The 20,920-nt window shown below is 45.0% G+C and overlaps 1 protein-coding gene across 1 annotated transcript in view; it reads left to right on the top strand.

Moving 5' to 3' along the window:
- LOC126281829 (uncharacterized) overlaps positions 1-20,920 on the top strand; it is a gene marked incomplete at its 5' end in the record, with an annotated part of 691,657 nt that overhangs the window by 283,012 nt on the left and 387,725 nt on the right. The window contains one exon of the mRNA XM_049981062.1: positions 3,407-3,472. Coding sequence (XP_049837019.1) covers positions 3,407-3,472 — 66 coding nt within the window. The remainder of the gene's footprint in view (positions 1-3,406; positions 3,473-20,920) is intronic.

Raw genomic sequence — 20,920 nt, 5'->3', positions numbered from 1 at the left:
AGTTCTAGGGAACTGATGACCTCAGATGTTAAGTCCCATAGTGCTCAGAGCCATTTTTTTTTTTTTTTTTGTTCAGAGGAGGAACACTGTAGTACGATCTAGCAATGTGAAACACTTTCGGAAAATTGACTTGAACATGTGGTGACCTGTTAGGAATGTCCGAGCTGCAGGGGATATCTTTTATGCCTTCTGACGGAGAACAAACGTGACACATAGTGTTCCCGACACTCGCTCTTCCCATCCCACACAGCTGAAACCAGAAATACATGGCTGTTTATTGGCCAACTTTTCTCGCTAGTCGCTCGTTTACTCGCTGCTGCGTCCTAGAAAACCGGCTGGCACCGCTTTGCAACGACCGCTGTTACCGCAAACGAGGAATATTTTATACGAACTACGCTATAATTAATACAAAAGCTGAAAATAACGGAAAAATATACTAGTGTGTGGATTTATAAGATGTCCTCACTTTACTTATGAGTCTGAACCTATGCAAGAAGATCACTGCCGTAACTGCCAATATGGCTAACTCCAAAGTTGAGGAATTCTCTAACATTGGTTACTTTTTAAATTTATAATGTGGTCGTAATATAAGCTCACCACTGAAAATATTTACCGCCTCCCCCCCCCCCCCCCCCCCCTGCAAACAGCTCAAAGCTGCCTGCAACTTCGATAGTGACCTCCGTTCCAAGAGGAAGACGGTCCACAAGTTGCATCAGTCCACCTGAAGCCGCTCGTAGACCTCCCAAACTGCGCACTTCTTCACAGTGACTTTCATTTATACCGAGTCATTTCCTACGCAATTAAAATCTGGTGTTCGTGGGAGCCATTGCACTCGCAGACGCGTGACGTGTAATGCAACCTTCTGAGCAAGGCTCTTCTCATCGTGGAATACAGAAGTGTCCACAAAACACTCGTCTTGAAGACGTAGAAGAAAGGACTGCACTCTGTCACCGTGAATGTGGAAATAAACATCCTGGTTCATGTTCACGGCTACCTGAGTGAGCAGGCCCACGTCTTGTCCTCTTCATCCTCCTCCTCCTCCTCCTCCTCTTCTTCTTCTTCTTCTTCTTCTTCTTCTTTGGCCTACTGGGGTTTCCCTGTTTGTCTACCTCATTCAGTGGATGTATTGGACCAACTGCCAACCCATCTCTTAGATACTACTCTGGCTAGCCGTTTCCTTTGCTGTCGTCCATGTTTACAAATTTTAGCTAATTTTGTGGGGGTCCATACTTTCCTCAAGATCCCTCCAATGTTTTTTTGTCTCCATGCATTTATTTTTATCTTGTATTCTACACTGTTCCCTTCTTCTTTTTTCCCACATGGTTACTCCTTAGATCTGTCTTAATAGCTTCATTTTCACAGCCATTAACTTTTGTTTCATCTTTTTCGTTTCTGACCTATTTTGTGCTGCAAATGTCAAAAAGTACGCACCATTGTTTTATATTTTTTTATTTTCGAAACAGTTGTCATAAATTTGTTTCTCCGTGCAATATTTTGCAGGCATTCGGCTATCCTTGCTGGATTTGTTACTTGATTTTTTACTTCCGTGGTTAAGTTTTTGTAGCTGCCGATAACAGTGTCTAGATCTTCATCACATGTTCAGTTGACGAACTCCCTACTTGTGCCTTAAGTCGTAGAGACGCTTTTTATATTACCATACTCTTAAGTGTTCTTAGATGAGATTTCCGTGTTATATTGCGTAGCTTTTTTATTAAACTGTTGAAGTAACTTTTGTAAATTATCCTCATTATTTTAGCCAGCCGGAGTGGCCGAGCGGCTCTAGGCGCTACAGTCTGGAACCGCGCGACCGCTACGGTCGCAGGTTCGAATCCTGCCTCGGCCATGGATGTGTGTAATGTCCTTAGGTTAGTTAGATTTAATTATTTCTAAGTTCTAAGTGACTGATGACCTCAGACGTTAAGTCTCATAGTGCTGAGAGCCATTTCAATTATTTTTGAACCAGTTGGGAATTCGTCCATGCAGTTTGTCGGTTTTCTTCACCCTGTACACTCAAGTCAGGTCCAATTCATAGTACGAGAAACAAAGCCAAAACACCCTCCCCATTATACCCCCTCACTGGCCGTAGTAGCAGTCGACGACCTGCACCATTTAAAAAGACGCAGACGCACTAGTCGGGTCGCGCTACACGCCTCCAATGAGCCAATGGCAACTCTCTGTGCTGTTTGCCCCACTGAAGACGTGCGGCGTAATGTACTGCGGTGAACAATTGCCTTTTCCGAAGTGACCTACTCCAATTCTGTATTGCATGCGGAAACCATTCTAATGCTTGCTTGGAAATCGAGATGGATCTGTATTCACTGACAGCGGCATTCGCTGTCAGGTTTGAAACTCACTGTGACTGTCAAGGCGTCAACACGTCTCAGATTACTGTCGGTTGGGGTAGATCACATAAGTAATGAGGAGGTACTGAATAGAACTGGGGTGAAGAGAAGTTCGTGGCACAACTTGACTAGAAGAAGCGATCGGTTGGTAGGAAATGTTCTGAGGCATCAAGGGATCACCAATTTAGTTCTGGAGGTCAGCGTGGAGGGTAAAAATCGTAGAGGGAGACCAAGAGATGAATACATTAAGCAAATTCAGAAGGATGTAGGTTGCAGTAGGTACCGGGAGATGAAGAAGCTTGCACAGGATAGAGAAGCATAGAGAGCTGCATGAACTCAGTCTCTGGACTGAAGACCGCAACAATAACAACGGGGTATTCCTACGACCACTCTTCGTACACCATGTTGCTCGGCTGAGATTGGTATACCATTCCATTTATAGACACCTTGGACAATCTGCCTTGATAGGGCAACAAATCAGACAGCTTCATTCACGGTGCTATCATGGGTGGATCCAAACACCATAGCTCGTTTCTGCCATTCTCTCACATGACCATGGGGACCAATGTTACTGAAAGGATTGCTTATGACGCAGTGCCGCGCGCGCGCGCGCGCGCACACACACACACACACACACACACACACACACACACACACACACAGACACACACACACACACCTCGGTGGGGGGTCACTGAGCGCTTGGTATCAGTTCAACACCAAATGCAGCGCTCGAAAGCGACCAGAGCGTGATGCGATTAATATTTTGTCTGCTGACGTTTATCAGCCAAAGAATTTTTATTTCATGATGCGAACGTTGTAACGTCACATATCCATGCGAATAACGCATGTGGAAGTTCCAAGTCAAATAATTCTCTATTGCCCGCTCGTTAATGTATGAAAACTTTGTGCAGGCTGCGAGTGGCTCGACAGAATGGGGATTCCAGAGGTGTCAGCGTAGGAAATACTACTGTACGTCCCAGTTTAATGCTGCGACGTAGCTGTACTCCATATTCCTAAAGGCAACGTTATTCTACTCTAATAGGACTACTTTCTGCTTTCAGGACAACGAGAGGAAAGGAAGACACTCCCAGAAGAGAATGGATTCCTTACCGCAGACAATAGTCAGAGTAGGTGTTGATTGATCCTATTTCAAAGTAACACGACTAACAAAAAGTATGTGTTGTGTCTGAAAACTAACCCTAACCTTTACATTGTCTCATACATACACGAAAACGTCATTGTGTTCCGTACTAAGAGTTACGGACTTGTATTTTGTTCATGTTTTCGGAGATAGATTTAATCAAAACTATTTTACATCTTGTCGATGACCTATTGACAGCGGCTGTGCTAGAGATTTTTATGTCTGTAATTTACTGACTTTACACTCATTGCAGAGTCTTAACCACATCAAATCTCCTATTTTCACTGTAATTTATGTTGTTTCGTGGGAACTGAAAATGATTACATACTCTCTGCTCAGCAATGATGATGGACGAGCGTAATATATTCTGAAATGGGGATACTAATTTGCGCGAAGATATATCTTTTTAGTAGTAAGTGATAGAAGATGAAACACGACGGCTCTAAATATCGCAAGCATTCCGCCGCATAATGGGCTAGAATTGGGTGAATCGTCAAGTCCACCTGCGTAGTACCTGTAAACGCCTCAATTTGTTGGAGGTGCGCAGCATTTTTTTAATTTTTTTTTCTTCATCCTGTCCCTTCTCCTTATCAGTGTTTTCCACATATTCCTTTCCTCTCCGATTTTGCGTAGAATCTCCCCATCCCTTACCTTATCAGTTCACCTAATTTTCAACATTCGTGTATAGCACCACATCTCAAATGCTTCGATTCTCTTCTGTTCCGTTTTTCCCACAGTCCATGTTTCACTACCATACAATGCTGTGCTCCAGACGTACATCCTCAGAAATTTCTTCCTCAAATTAAGGGCGGTATTTGATATTAGTAGACTTCTCTTGGCCAGAAATGCCTTTTTTGCCATAGCGAGTCTGCTTTTGATGTCCTCCTTGCTCCGTCCGTCATTGGTTATTTTACTGCCTAGGTAGCAGAATTCCTTAACTTCATTGACTTCGTGACCATCAATCCTGATGTTAAGTTTCTCTCTGTTCTCATTTCTACTACTTCTCATTACCTTCGTCTTTCTCCGATTTACTCTCAGACCATACTGTGTACTCATTAGACTGTTCATTCCGTTCAGCAGATCATTTAATTCTTCTTCACTTTCACTCAGGATAGCAATGTCATCAGCGAATCGTATCATTGATATCCTTTCACCTTGTATTTTAATTCCACTCCAGAACCTTTCTTTTATTTCCATCATTGCTTCCTCGATGTACAGATTGAAGAGTAGGGGCGAAAGGCTACAGCCTTGTTTTACTCCCTTCTTAATACGAGCACTTCGTTCTTGATCGTCCACTCTTATTATTCCCTCTTGGTTGTTGTACATATTGTATATGACCCGTCTCTCCCTATAGCTTACCCCTACTTTTTTCAGAATCTCGAAAAGCTTGCACCATTTTATATTGTCGAACGCTTTTTCCAGGTCGACAAATCCTATGAACGTGTCTTGCTTTTTCTTTAGCCTTGCTTCCATTATTAGCCGTAACGTCAGAATTCCCTCTCTCGTGCCTTTTCTTTTCCTAAAGCCAAACTGATCGTCACCTAGCGCATTCTCAATTTTCTTTTCCATTCTTCTGTATATTATTCTTGTAAGCAGCTTCGATGCATGAGCTGTTAAGCTGATTGTGCGATAATTCTCGCACTTGTCAGCTCTTGCCGTCTTCGGAATTGTGTGGATGATGCTTTTCCGAAAGTCAGATGGTATGTCGCCAGACTCATATATTCTACACGCCAACGTGAATAGTCGTTTTGTTGCCACTTCCCCTAATGATTTTAGAAATTCTGATGGAATGTTATCTATCCCTTCTGCCTTATTTGACCGTAAGTCCTCCAAAGCTCTTTTAAATTCCGATTCTAATACTGGCTCCCCTATCTCTTCTAAATCGACTCCTGTTTCTTCTTCTATCACATCAGACAAATCTTCACCCTTATAGAGGCTTTCAATGTATTCTTTCCACCTATCTGCTCTCTCCTCTGCATTTAACAGTGGAATTCCCGTTGCACTCTTAATGTTACCACCGTTGCTTTTAATGTCACCATAGGTTGTTTTGACTTTCCTGTATGCTGAGTCTGTCCTTCCGACAATCATATCTTTTTCGATGTCTTCACATTTTTCCTGCAGCCATTTCGTCTTAGCTTCCCTGCACTTCCTATTTATTTCATTCCTCAACGACTTGTATTTCTGTATTCCTGATTTTCCCGGAACATGTTTGTACTTCCTCCTTTCATCAATCAATTGAAGTATTTCTTCTGTTACCCATGGTTTCTTCGAAGCTACCTTCTTTGTACCTATGTTTTCCTTCCCAACTTCTGTGATGGCCCTTTTTAGAGATGTCCATTCCTCTTCAACTGTGCCGCCTACTGCGCTATTCCTTATTGCTGTATCTCTAGCGTTAGAGAACTTCAAACGTATCTCGTCATTCCTTAGAACTTCCATATCCCACTTATTTCCGTATTGGTTGTTCCTGACTAATGTCTTAAACTTCAGCCTACTCTTCATCACTACTGTATTGTGATCTGAGTCTATATCGGCTCCTGGGTACGCCTTACAATCCAGTATCTGATTTCGGAATCTCTGTCTGACCATGATGTAATCTAATTGAAATCTTCCCATACCTCCCGGCCTTCTCCAAGTACACCTCCTCCTCTTGTGATTCTTGAACAGGGTATTCGCTATTACTAGCTGAAACTTCTTACAGAACTCAATTAGTCTTTCTCCTCTTTCATTCCTTGCCCCAAGCCCATATTCTCCTGTAACCTTTTCTTCTTCTCCTTCCCCTACAACTGCATTCCAGTCGCCCATGACTATTAGATTTTCGTCCCCCTTTACATACTGCGTTACCCTTTCAATATCCTCATACACTTTCTCTATCAGCTCATCTTCAGCTTGCGACGTTGGCATGTATACCTGAACTATCGTTGTCGGTGTTGGTCTGCTGTCGATTCTGATTAGAACAACCCGGTCACTGAACTGTTCACAATAACACACCCTCTGCCCTACCTTCCTATTCATAACTAATCCTACACCTGTTATACGATTTTCTGCTGCTGTTGATATTACCCGATACTCATCTGACCAGAAATCCTTGTCTTCCTTCCACTTCACTTCACTGACCCCTACTATATCTAGATTGAGCCTTTGCATTTCCCTTTTCAGATTTTCTAGTTTCCCTACCACGTTCAAGCTTCTGACATTCCATGCCTCGACTCGTAGAACATTATCCTTTCGTTGATTATTCAGTCTTCTTCTCATGGTAACCTCCCCCTTGGCAGTCCCCTCCCGGAGATCCGAATGGGGGACTATTCCGGAATCTTTTTCCAATGGAGAGATCATCAAGACACTTCTTCAACTACAGGCCACATGTCCTGTGGATACACGTTACGTGTCTGTAATGCAGTGGTTTTCATTGCCTTCTGCATCCTCATGTTGATCATTGCTGATTCTTCAGCCTTTAGGGGCAATTTTCCACCCCTAGGACAAGAGAGTGCCCTGAACCTCTATCCGCTCCTCCGCCCTCTTTGACAAGGCCGTTGGCAGAATGTGGCTGACTTCTTATGCCGGAAGTCTTCGGCCGCCAATGCTGATTATTTATCAAAATTTAGGCAGTGGCGGGGATCTTACCCGGGACCGAAGAAGTTTTGATTATGGATCAAAGACGCTACCCCTAGACCACGGGTTCGCAGCATACCACAGCTGAAAGCAAAAGGTTATTTCGACTTCCACCTCAAATTTAGTTCATTTTCGATAGCTTTTGCGAAAGACTTAATTGCACATCTCAGAAAGCATTAAGTGACTATTTCGAGAGCTTCAAGTGTTTTGCAAAGGTACGGTGTTCATTTAAAAAGAAATGTAGCTCCTGACTACTCCATTGATAGAAATTCACGACTATATTAACATTAGAAGGAGATGCTCCTTCTTTTGCATCCGATCCCATATTCAGAAACTTGACTATCTTGACGCTTTATTATAATACAAAGTGCGTTTAAGTGAAAGCCCTAGTGAAAAAAGAAAGAGGGCAGACATACAGAACGCTTATTCGTCTTCACCGTTATCTTCATTACGCACAAAAGACTTTTTACGACATTTGAAACGGAGGGAGAATGTCAGGGAAGCTTTTTTTTACCGATCGGTCCATTCGTGTAAAAAATGTTTGGCTTCTGTGTTGACAACTGTGCACTGCGAGTATGACATGAAAGCAAAGATACAACAAACAGTACGTTTATTGAGAAAGCAGTTTCGAAGTAGTAGTTACAAAAGCTGCAGACAGGTGGAGCTGTAATTACAGTGCCCATTGCCTATAACTAGAACTCCGAAGCCCGGAGCGATTGTTCCACCATGAAACGTGCAAGGAGGTTAGCGTACCAAAGTCGCCAGTTCAGAACCGCAGCCGCTGTGCGCGTTCTGGAATATCAAGGGTTGGAAGAGAGTATTAAGACAACAAGTCCACGCTTTCAACATGATTTAGTGTTGTAAAACGACCAGTGGAGAAACCACTCGTCAGATTTTCGCCCAGTTCGATCGGGCAGTCAGTGGCTAATGCTGTAGTCGGGATCATTCGCCCGAGGCCAAGCGTAGCTACCACTGAGAATGTCGTCGCAATTTTCTGGCCTTATACACTAACATCCGATGAAATACGTGTACAGACGCTGGTTTGAAGCGTTCTAGCCCGCATGCAACACGAAACAGTGTACACACGCTTCTATTCAAAACACAGTGTCGACAGTTCATACCCGTAGCCGCTGTGCGCGAAGGGATGGCTTTGCGGACCAAATTCTCACAGCCACTGATAGGGAAGGTTTTGATGATGGCTGTAACTGGTACTCATACGAATCACTCATCTACCCGAATGTGTTCTTGAATAAACAAAACTCGCGCTTTTGTGGTTCGAAACGTTACCATTTGTATCAATAGAAATTACTGCATTCTGCCAAAGTTACTGTTTGGGCTGCGGTACGCGACGGAGACATTATCGGCCACCTTTTTCATGCGAGAATCGAGAACAAGTGAATGTTACGTCGCAGTTCTGGAACAACCTGTCGCCACACAGCCGGCGGTGCATGGTCGACTTCGCGCTGAGTGGTTCATGCTAGATTGGACCCGAACACATCGTAGCGGACAAGTGTTTCCCTTTTCTTGGTGAATTTTTAGGGAGTAGACTCATTGCGTGCGGTTATATGAAATTTAGTAGGTCAAGCATGGATTGGTTTCGATGTTCACCCGATCTGGCTCACTGTCAGTATTTACTATGGCATACATTAAAAGACACTGTCTGCCAGAAATATCCCACTGCTCTGGACAAACGTGATACGTCCTTTCCGTTGAGACACCACAGGATGTGACAGCAAATTTCTTCACTTGTTTGCGACACCTCTCTACTGCAAGGAGTGGACATTGTGAAGAGATTGTTTTGCGAAGACTGCTCCCAGAAGGTGAGATTGTTTATGCATGCTGGTACGAAGTGCCATCTGCCAGCAGATTTTGTAATTACGATTTCGAACTTCTGTATATAATCCTTGCTAAACTAAAACTAAACTCCTCCTGAACAGGCCATGATGGCCCAACGGTACAGACCGGCCGCCGTGTCATCCTCAGCCTACAGGTGTCACTGGATGCGGATATGGAGGAGCATGTGGTCAACACACCGTTCTCCCGGCCCTATGTCAGTTTCCGAGACCGAAGCCGCTACTTCTCAATCAAGTAGGTCCTCATTTTGCCTCACAAGGGCTGAGTGCACCCCGCTTGCCAATAGCGCTCGGCAGACCGGATGGTCACCCATCCAAGTGCTAGCCCAGCCCGACAGATCTTAACTCCAGAACTGCGGGAACCGGTGTGACCACTGCGCGTCAAAGGAAGGTCGCACCCTCACCGCTGCGGCGCTCAGCTCTGTCATAGGAGCACAGGAACCAATTGTTTCTGTAGTATGTAGTTTCCTACCCATCTACTACACCGTTGATAAGATAAAACTGCCCAGGAAAATATTTGATGCACCATAAGATAGGCAGCCCGATTTACTTCACCCGCACGTGCAGCAGATGATGTAAGTTTGGTTGCCTCTGTCAGGGTGGATTAAATACACTCCAACACAAAAAGAAAAGAGGCATCGTGTAGGAATTAGCCGGATGGGACACAAATCAGCACATCAGATGTAAAAATACAAACAAATGTATACAATTTCAGAAAAAAAATGGTGATTTATTCAGGAGAAAGAACTCTACAAATTGAGCAAGTTGAGCGTTGCTCCACCCTTGGCCCTTATGCAAGCAGTTCTTCGGCTTGGCAGTGATTGATGGAATTGTTGGATGTCCTCCTGAGTAATATCGTACCAAATACTGTCCGACTGACGCTTTAGATCATTAAAATCCGTTTTTGGGCGCTCAAGCCCGAAATTATCAACGTGCCCGAAGTTATCAACGTGCCCATAATGCTTCAAACTTTCTTAGTTAGGGAGACATCCTGCGATCGTTCTGGGCGATGTGCTAATGACATTAGCACAAAAAAGTCCAACAGTTTTAGAGTTTTGCGAGCCTTGCAGTAGAGAAAATGGTAGAAAAAATATAGGATAAACTGCTCCTTCTTTCACGGCAGCCGACCGAAGTGGCCGAGCTGTTCTAGGCGCTACAGTCTGGAACCGCGCGACCGCTACAGTTGCAGGTTCGAATCCTGCCCCGGGCATGGATGTGAGATGTCCTTAGGTTAGTTAAGTTTAACTAGTTCTAGGGGACTGATGACCTCAGAAGTTAAGAACTTCTGCTGGGTACAATGGCACGTGGGAATCTGGGGAAATGAGCAAGCACACAAAGCAGCCAAGAGGTTTGCAGGGAACATGACGTTACACGGAGTGGCGTTCCCCTGCAGACTGTCACTTCGCTGTTGAGTCAGAGAGCCACAGAAGTGTGCAGGGAGGAGCGGCTGGCGGCGGACGACATCGCCCCATGGTCTGGCAGGTGGACACCCCATTCTCTGGCTCCTGCTGTCTGCAAATCGTGGTACGCCACATTTTATCATTCAGTTTTATACTGGGTGATCATAATTAGAACTGCAACTATTCACAGACATCCAGTGTAGCTATCCAATGGCAGCAAAACTTGGTAGATATTCTTATAGGGTCATGCAGAACCGATTTACACTGGAAAAGAATTAGTTCCAATTTTGGCCACCATGTGCAAATCTGGCGCTAAGAACGCAAGAAAGGTGTATAGAAATGTTTGCATAAATAATGAAACAGGAACGGGACGTGGGCAGTGAGAAAGTCATGATGTTGATTTCATTACTGTCACTTGCGCAGTTTGTTAAATGTGAGCACTGGACACGTCGACTTGATGCTGCATCCCTAAAATGATGTGGTCAATAGTTGTACGCAGCTGTAATTTCTGCCGTTTACATAAAACAGTTTTACCTCATGCTCTCTCTTCTCGACATCCGTACCGTTCACTCACGTTATTATTTGTCAAATGACAGTGTGGTTGTCATACAAACAGTGTACAGCGCCAGATTTGCATGTGGTGGCCAAAATTGGAACTATGTTTTTTCCTGTGTAAACCGGTTCCACATTGACCCATTAGTATATCTAGCAAGTTCTGCTGCCACTACACTCCACGCCGGAACTCCGTTAGTAATTGCACTTCAGTCATAACCATCCAGTATACTGATGTGATTCTTCAGTTTCTCCCGGTGTATTTCTTGCTCGAATAGTCCACGGGTGTACTGGCGGTCCATAGTGTCCAACGGGCACAATATTTCGGCGATGAGACATGTCGCCATCATCAGGTGCGCCATCATGAGTGCGGGCGGCCGTATTAAATCCCCTCCCTTCGCGAAGTGTTCTCTCCGCGGTTCGCGCCCGCGCGTCAGCCGTCGATTGAGACGCTGGCGTCAGCGTCTGTGGTAGCGTCGGCGTAATTGCCTCGTCCGCCCTAGTCGCCCGATCGTTTCCTTGGCTGAGCGTCTTTTTAATTAGACTCAGTGTTGGGTCCCATGCCCTGCTGAGGTTGTAGCCGCAATCTCGGTTGATGAGTCCGTCCCTGGTACGAATTTCGATTGCCTCTCTAACGACTCTGTCCCAGTATTTAGATGTCTGTTCCAAGACCTTGGTATGTTGGTAGTCCATTTCGTGATTTTCAGACAGTGCTCTGCGACCGCCGAGTTGCTGGGGTACCCAAGTCGAGTGTGCCCCTGATGTTCTCGGCAACGATCTTTGATGGTGCGCACTGTCTGTTCAATATAAGTCTTCCCATATTGACACGGAATCTGGTATATGCCGGCCTTCCGCAAACCGAGATCGTCTTTGACACTTCCCAATAATGCTCGTGTTTTATTTGGTGGGCAAAAGACAGTACCTACTCGGTGTTTCCTCAATATCCGTAATATTTTCCCCGATAGTGCGCCAGTATACACAGGTCGGTGTGCGTTTTCTTCCTGAATTTGCATGTGGATAGCTGCCACCACCCTGCGCAGAGTTATGGGAGGCTAAAAACACCGGTGCACAGGGCGCGCGCCATCTCTGACGCCGAGAGCCTCCCCCAAGAGCTGGAACGTCTCGAAACTGTATTCCGGAAAAACGGGTACTCGGAATGGCAAATCAGACGCGCTCTCCGCCCTACCTCTACAGTATAGCGTGTGGAGACGGACGAAGTAACGGAGAAAGAGATAGCCACTGCCCATATACCGTATACTGGCGCACTACCGGCTAACAAAAGCAGCGTTGTTCTAGTCAGGCACACACTCATAGTACACCTGCCTGCCATCTTGGTCTGATAGCAGATCATTCACCAGTGGCTGCGTCTATATACGTACTGTCCGCAGTTCGTGGTTTTGCGGTAGCGTTCTCGCTTCCAGTGCAAGGAGTCCCGGGTTCGATTCTCGGCGGGGCCAGGGATTTTTCCTGCCTCGTGATCACTGGGTATTGTTGTACCGTCTTCATCATCGTCATTCATCCCCGTTACGGTCGGAGGAAGGCAATGGCAAACCAACTCCGCTACGACCTTGCCTAGTCAGCGGTGCGGGTCTCCCGCATCGCCCCCTACGCTCTTCGGAGTATGGGACATCATCATCATCATCATCATCATCATCATCATCATCATTATATACGTACAGGCACGAAATTTAAAATGGTGTGCGGTATTACGGCGTTTGCGACTTATTTACTGACTCACCCTCGTACAATCAAATGTGATTTGTGATTCGGAAGACTGCTGTGCAGTCTTTGCTTAAGCCAATTTGCAGATGGCGTTCCTATTATATTCTTTGTGCGGTAGCGCCAGAACGATACTCATCTGCATGGCGCCGGGTGTAGTAGCCCTCGTGGTAATCTGACGGTACTGTAAAGTCCTCTCCTTCAAGAAGATGCAACTTTAACGGTAAACAGTGTACCTGACGTCGTTTGCCTTGATAAATCACCTCTGTTACTCTTGAAGACTGCGTGTGCCGCTAGTAATTGAAATGGAAGGTGTAAGTATTACTTAAAGAGAAACTCTAAAGCAAAGTATTTTTCCCCGTACTTGGCACATGAAGTGGTTCATTTAGCTTACGCAAAAAGAGGAACTGTTATGGTTATATAGGAAGGGGTGATGCTGAAGGAGGGTGGTATCAGGAACCTTCGACTGATCTGTGTGATGCTTTACCACTCATACTACTTTTGCAGCGAATGACTTAACTTTATAAGGCGAAATAAGTAAAGCATAACATTACATAGCACTTAATCTTCTGATGTGAAAAAGTTCGGATGTGTAATCTGTTCTTCCTGTCATGTTACTGCGGTTTGATACAATGATTTAGGAGATAACATCGTAACACTTACAGCAAGACGACGTGTAAGTATTCTCTCAAAGTACTCTTGGAAGTTTTTCACTTACACCGATACTCTAAATTCGCATTCAGCAGCGTAACCTGTGTACCTGATAATCGCGTTTTGAAGTACGTGTTCCGAAAATGCGTTATTTATGAATGTTTCACTGCCCTTTCTTTGCAGTGTAGTGCAGTGCACTTTCTGTTTACCTGTTTCAATAACTTTAGGTGTAGGTTTTCTGTGCCACGCTACAAAACTCAATATCTCCCTTTCGCTGCTTCCTTATTCGGCAACATGGAGTATGTACTAACCTCCGTCGCTGGCTGGTGGAAAGTAAACACTACTCTGAGCGAAGCGGCAACTTCATGCCACATTTATGTCCTACCTCTCAGGTAAGGTAAACGGCAGACGGCCTGAACTTCCAGTCAAAGTCAAGCAAAGGAAGCTCTTTTATTCTGCTATACGTATTTTCCTCCGTTCCCGTTAGATAAATAGGAGAGCGAACACGACGTTTCGTATCGACTGGGAACTCTACAGTTCTCGTAGGCTAATAAATGATGGTAAATGACGAATAAGACGAGAATGCCGAGAAATGACTAATAAGGCTCTCTCTTGATACCAACAGGGAATTCGGCAGCAGCCTGCATGTATCTGCTCGCGCCTCTCGCGTTTCCTTGAAAGCTCGTCAGCAGCATTCGATAAATCGAAAGAAACGTGTCCTCTTCGTCTCGTCTCCGGCTTCTTAGAAGCGAGTGACTGAGTCGCGTGACTCGTATCTGGGAGGAACCGGACAGAAGCTGTCGGCCAGACGCACGGGTTTAGAATTTCCGCAGCGCCCTTAAATTTTCTCCGGCCAAACATTCCAGTCAATCGTCGCCCATATAAATTAGTGATACAATTCTAATGATCCACATGTCGACGGGTCAATGCATTCAAACATTTCTTCTCTCTGAACAGCACGGTAACTGCACATTAACGAAACAAACGTCTCGCGGGCGCCTTCCCGAATGAACTCGTGCTGTGAATAGCGACTAAATTAGTACCCGGAAGTTTAGCTTCAATAACGACTAACCTTTCTCTTTTGTGTGTGCCTATCGCCGACTGAGCACTTCTACTATTCGGTGAGCGGTATCCTGCACTCCTAACTACACTGAAGAGCCAAAGAAACTGGTGCACCTGCCTCATATCGTGTAGGACCCCGCGAGCACGCAGAAGTGGCACAACACGTCGTGGCATGGACTCGGCTAATGTCTGAAGTAGTGCTGGAGGCTATTGCCACCATGAATCCTGCAGCGGTGTCCATAAACTTGTAAGGGTACGAGGGGGTGCAGATCTGTTCTGAACAGCACGTTGCAAGGCATCGCAGATATGTGGGGACTCTGATGGCCAGTGGAAGTGTTTCCACAAAGAAGAGTGTTCCTGGATTCATTCTGTAGCACTTCTGGACGAGCAGGGTGTCGCATTGTCCTGCTGGAATACCCACGTCCGTCTGAGTGCATAATGCTTGGTTTGGTTGTTTGGGGGAGGAGACCAGACAGCGAGGTCATCGTATTAGGGAAGGACGGGGAAGGAAGTCGGCCGTACCCTTTCAGAGGTACCATCCCGGCATTTGCCTGGAGCGATGTAGGTACATCACGGAAAACCTAAGTCAGGATGGCCGGGCGCGGGATTGAACCGCCGTCCTCGAGTCCAGTGTGCTTGCCACTGCGCCACCTCTCCCGGTGAGTGCACAATGGACATGAATGGATGCAAGTGATGAGACACGATTCTTACGTGTCACCTGTGAGAGTCGCATCCAGACGTATCAGGGGTCCCATATCACTCCAGCTGCGCACGCTACATACCGTTACAGAGCCTCCATCAGCTTGAACAGTCCCCTGCTGACATGCAGGTTCTATAGATTCATGAGGTTGTCTCCATACCCGTACACTTCCATCCGCTCGATATAACGAGACTCGTCCGACCAAGAACATATGGCATCAAGGTCGTCAAAGCGAAGGCGTAAAGGTTTGTGTCGTGCAGCCATCAAGGGTATACGAGTCGGCATTCGACTCCGAAAGCCCCTACCCATGATGTTTCGTTGAATGGCTCGCCCGCTGACCCTTGTTGGTGGCCCAGCATTGAAATCTGGAGCAATTTGCGGAAGTGTTTCACTTCTGTCACGTTCAACGATTCTCTTCGGTCGTCGTTGGTCCCGTTCTTACATGATCTTTTCGCAGGCGCAACGATGACGGAGATTCGATGTTTTACCGGATCCCTGATATTCACTGTAAACTCGTGAAATGGTCGTACGGGAAAAACCGCACTTCATTGCTACCTCGAAGGCGCTGTGTCCCAACGCTCGTTGTTCTAGGCGCGCAGTCCGGAACCGTGCGACTGCTATGGTCGCAGGTTCTAATCCTGCCTCGGGCATGGATATGTGTGATGTCCTTAGGTTAGTTAGGTTTAAGTAGTTCTAAGTTCTAGAGCACTAATGACCACAGCAGTAGAGTCCCATTGTGCTCAGAGCCATTTGAACCATTTTTGAACCAACTCTCGTGCGCTGACCATAACACTAAGTTCAAACTCACTTAAATCTTGGTAACTTGCCATTGTAGCAGCAGTAACTGATGTAAGGATTGCGCCAGGCTCTTGTCTTATATTGACGTTGCCGACCGCAGCGTCGTATTCTGCCTGTTTACATATCTATTGTATTTCAGTAGGCATGCGTAGACCAGTTTCTTTGGCGCTTCAGTACAATCTTCGGTCTGAAGACGATTACAGTCACTATAGCAAACACATACGACGTGAGGTTATTACGAGCGTCTGGAAGAGTCCGTCGAAAAAGGAGGCAGCAACGACATCGTCGCAGGCAGAACGTTGCCCCCTTCTTCAAGAGAGCATAAGGACGTCTGGCGGAGACAGTTGGCGAGTGCTCGCGCTGTAGACAACGGAGCGCGGCCCGGCGGTGTAACGAACAGCTGGTAACGCCTCGCCCGGGCTCCGGGCTACGGGTCTGCACTTGCCGTTGCGGTACCTGCTGGCGTCCCTGATCTTTAGCCGCCGCTCTCCTTTCTCTCTGCCATGCGACATCCTGCGGGGACAATAGCCTGCGTCGCGGGCCTTTCTTCCGGCCAGGCCGCCTCCAGGAACATGTAAGGCTCTTCTAATGAACAACGCGCTTGTTCGCTTATTGTTGCAAAAGTATAAAGGCGGCGGTTTTAAGTCCCGTCAGCGTCGAGATTGTTAGAGATGGAGTGCTCAGTCTGATAGACGCAGACCAGGAAGGGGGGGGGGGGGGAGTGGGAGACGGCAGGAGGGAGGATGTGTCTTCATCGATGGAATCACTCTAGCATTCATTTGTAGTTATTAAGAAAAAAAAACTATAATTTAGGTTCTGCACCTCTCCCATGAGCCTATTCTCGAAACCTGCGATTGTTCGCATCTTTGATTGCCACGCGATGACTCCCGCGTAAAATTTTTTTCAGATGGTTAAAATGGCTCTGAGCACTATGGGACTTAACATCTGAGGTCATTAGTCCAGTAGAACTTAGAAGTACTTAAACCTAAATAACCTGAGGACATCACACACATCCATGCCCGAGGCAGGATTCGAACCTGCGACCGTAGCAGTCACGCGGTTCCGGACCGAAGCGCCTAGAACCGCTCGGCCACCACGGCCGGCCGAACCACCTGCATCCCTTTCGTGCTTGATATCTTCAGCAACGGTGATGTTATCTTCCAGCATTGTAACTGCCACGTCTCGGAGCCAGAACCGTGGCAGTGGTTGCAGAACCATTATAGTGAACTGACGTTGATGTCTCGGCGATCAAGTTCCTCTGAGGTAAATCCTATGGAAACCATCAGTTCCGCTATCGATCATCATCATCGCGTACGCGAATCAATCGCCCATTATTTATGCGAATTGCAAGACCTGTGCGTAGACATCTAGTGCCACATACCTCCACGAACCTACCAACAAACTTTCAGATCCTTGATACGCAGAATCAGTGATATCTTTCGCTCCAGAGACGGACAAACAAGCTGTTAAGCAGGTGGTCATGATGTTATGGTTCATCAGTGTATACAGGGTTTAATAGGTATAAGTGCAGATATTTCTATTGGAGATTGAGGACGGTGTACAGAATAACTTTACATCAGTATTTCCTTCATTTGCAGATTGGTAATTATATCCATCAAGAGTAGTATGTTTTTAGGTTGGTTAGTACCTTCAAGTGTGCATGGCAGAAACTAGGCATTAATGCTTATTTTTCCCTGAGTGGTAGGTCAATTGTTGAAGCAAGGACACGTGGACGCAGAGCAATTACTGAATACTGAATACTACTTAGTGGTGCAGTTACAGCCATGCAGGAAACATCAGGTTGCAAAATTTGTGATGCGTTTGTGGGAAGACTGTTCGATGCGGAACAAAAACAGGCAACACACTGATGTGTACACATGTAAAGGTGTCATATATAAAAATATCTGCACTCATACCCGTCACACCTGTGTAAGTTTCTTAACTTAAAAATATTTTAATATGCCATGGCTACACACAATTTATTGTTATATTCGCATCTCTCCTCACAGCATTTCGCAATAGTCATAATAAATGAACAACTAAGGTTAAATTCACTTCCGGTTTGGTAATCTAATAAGTGAGTCAAATCCAGCTTCGTGTGACGTACACGTAAGGCAAGTAACAACACTCGTTGTTGTATGCTCTTTACAAGCACAAGTGGAACAGAGATAGCAGCAATGCTACTTGTATCTGTTTTTCCTTTTAGGACAGTAGTGACATCTAAGATTTTCTCTTGATCCATATCTCCTTCTGCTGTATGTAGTTTGTGGCTATCTACGACACCTTTAACTTTCTCCTTAAAGTGGTGCCATATTCTCGGAATTGACGTGTTTTTGCAACCACCATTCTCAGTTATACGATAGATCTTCTCCTTCGCATTGTAATTTGTATTCATCTTGTATATTGTCCGAGCATGCACTGCTCTCTCTTCAGGTTTATCCGCTTTGCTACTGTCAGCGTCTACGCTGTTGTCATTATCCATGTTGGATACCATTAACACATTCTTTCCTACAAAAATTGACATCGTCAAGTATGTGGAGAACGCGATATTTACTTTCTATGTGAAATTTATTTTTCTAGATCGCATATTTATAAGATGATACGGCTGGTTTTGATTGCTCAAGTAATCATCTTCAAGTCGTTGAACTATCGTTACAGTGACTAGCACATCATATGTGGTACGATCATGTTCCGAGTTATTAAAACAAAGGATTTTTCAAGCCTCAGTATTTCATTATACTACCGGTGGCGACTTACTCGCTGTAGCGACATTTTACTGATCTGAAGGTGATTACTTGAGCAATCAAGATCGGTCATATCATTGTAAAAAAATCTGCAATCCAGACAATTAAGTTATTAATTCTTTTTCTGTTTCCTGTTGGGAACTTGTGACGAAAGGAGGAAATTGTTACCTGGCTTCTCTGCAAATGCAAAATTGGTGCTGTTTACTGGCCTACCTTTTAAACACTGCGCCACATCACACGTTTTTCTGCTGGTCACTGCACAGTGTATTAATCTAACAACGCCAAGTGCCGAATGCATACCGTCTTGGTTGAAATATCGACTCTTGGGATTTACTAGGGCGTGGTAGCGTTGCACACAAACACACAATGGCAACCCTCTCTTACACTATGTTTCGGTGTTCCCTGACGATCGTTGCGCGTTCCAAACTTCTACGTCGCAATGGGCGACTTTTACGGTGTTTTGAAGAAGTGGGTGGCCCTTTAATTGTGTTGCACAGTGTAGTTGAAGTGAGTACGCGTCTACTACTTATGTTTTCCACAGTTAGTTTTTTTTTTTTTTTAAGTAAGTGTACTGCTTCCGAGACTTTAACTAGGGAACTGATGCGGGATACAGATCTTTTTCAGAATACTAAAGCACGATTTTGTATATATTATGAAACCAATTCGTCCAAGAACTGTTAAGACCAAAATCAGTACGAGAGTCTGTTTACAAGATTGGCGATCACCCTTCAGTTTTTCGTTACTGGTAATTCATACAGGAGTTTGATGTAGGACCTATTCCTTCAAAGCGCACTCTTCACCATTATGTGTGTCAGTACATGACGCTTGCGACGGTTTGGTGAATTCATAAAGACAGTTTAAATTAACAATGAAAATTTTATGCTGCTATCTCACCGTGCATTGAGAGAATTATGAAATTCATAAATTCCATTTACATACGGCGAGAGTTATGGAACGTGAACAGTAATTTAGGAATACAAAGACGGTAATTAAAAATGAGGACAGTTGGCAGATTGCTCCCCACGAACACGGAAACACAGATGATGAAGCTTAAAGAAAGTTGGGAATTCTTAAGAATTTTTAGAATACGCTTATGGGTCAACGTGAACAAATAAAATGTATTGAAATTCGTAGACAGGATGACCCTTCATTATATGATTAAACGATTGTAGGGGCAATTACCTCTATAAAATATGTAGGAGCAGGCGCTCGGACGGATCTGAAGTGGAACGAGTACACAAAATTAATGGCGGGCAAAGCAGATGTCTGTCTGAGATTCATTGGAAGAATCGTCAGAAAATGCAGTCCATCGACAAAGGAAGTATCTTACAAAACACTCGTTCGAGCAGTATTTGAATATTGCTCGTCAGTATGGGATCCGACCCGTACACGACTGACAGAGGAAACGGAGTAGATCCAAAGAAGTGCAGTGTGTTTTGTTTACAAGTTCATTTAGTAATCGCGAAAGGTTCATGAAGATGCTAATTCAACTCCAGTATCAAAACCGCAAGAGAGACAGTCTGCATCACAGTTTGCTCTACTGTTAAAGTTCCGAGAGCGTAGGTTCATAGAAGAGTCAACCGATGTATTGGTTTCTAGTACCATTGTTGGTTTTGTTGTCGTGGTCTTCAGTCCTGAGACTGGGTTGATGCAGCTCTCCATGCTACTCTATCCTGTGCAAGCTTCTTCATCACTCAGAAACTACTGCAACCTACATCTTTCTGAATCTGCTTAGTGTATTCATCTCTTGGTCTCCCTCGACGATTAATACCCTCCACACTGCCCTCCAATACTAAATTGGTGATTCCTTGATGCCTCAGAACATGTCTTACCAACCGATCCCTTCTTCTAGTCAAGTTGTGCCATAAACTTCTCTTCTTCCCAATACTATTCAATATCTCCTCATTAGTTATGTGATCTACCCCTCGCGAAAAAGACCGTCAAAATAAAATTAGAGAGAGCCAAGACCATGCGGAATCTTCCCAGTAACCGTTCTTGCAGAGAAACCATATGTGACTGGAACATGAAAAGGGAAGAGTGACACTCGTACACAAATTGTCGTCCGCCACACACCGTTAGACGGAATGCGGACTGTAGATGTACCAGGGCGATAGCAGCTGTTTCTTGTTTTTAAGTTTCTCTCTTTGAGTGCAGTACATTACTTTCTGTGTCCCATAGTTCTGCCCGTTGGTGGGTGTATCATAAGAAGTTAATAATGATCTCATTTAACCGTTTGCACATTTCTGTAGATTACAAAGAAACTGAGTGCCTCTGCGACCACACTTCGTCTTTCAAACTGAAGCGAGGGAATGTTGTTTCACTGCTGAGATTACGTAACTTGCCACT

This window comes from Schistocerca gregaria, chromosome 7 (assembly GCF_023897955.1).
Source record: "Schistocerca gregaria isolate iqSchGreg1 chromosome 7, iqSchGreg1.2, whole genome shotgun sequence".
NCBI lineage: Eukaryota > Metazoa > Arthropoda > Insecta > Orthoptera > Acrididae > Schistocerca > Schistocerca gregaria.
Note: the sequence above shows the minus strand (reverse complement) of the source record. Positions and strands in the feature narration are given on the sequence as shown.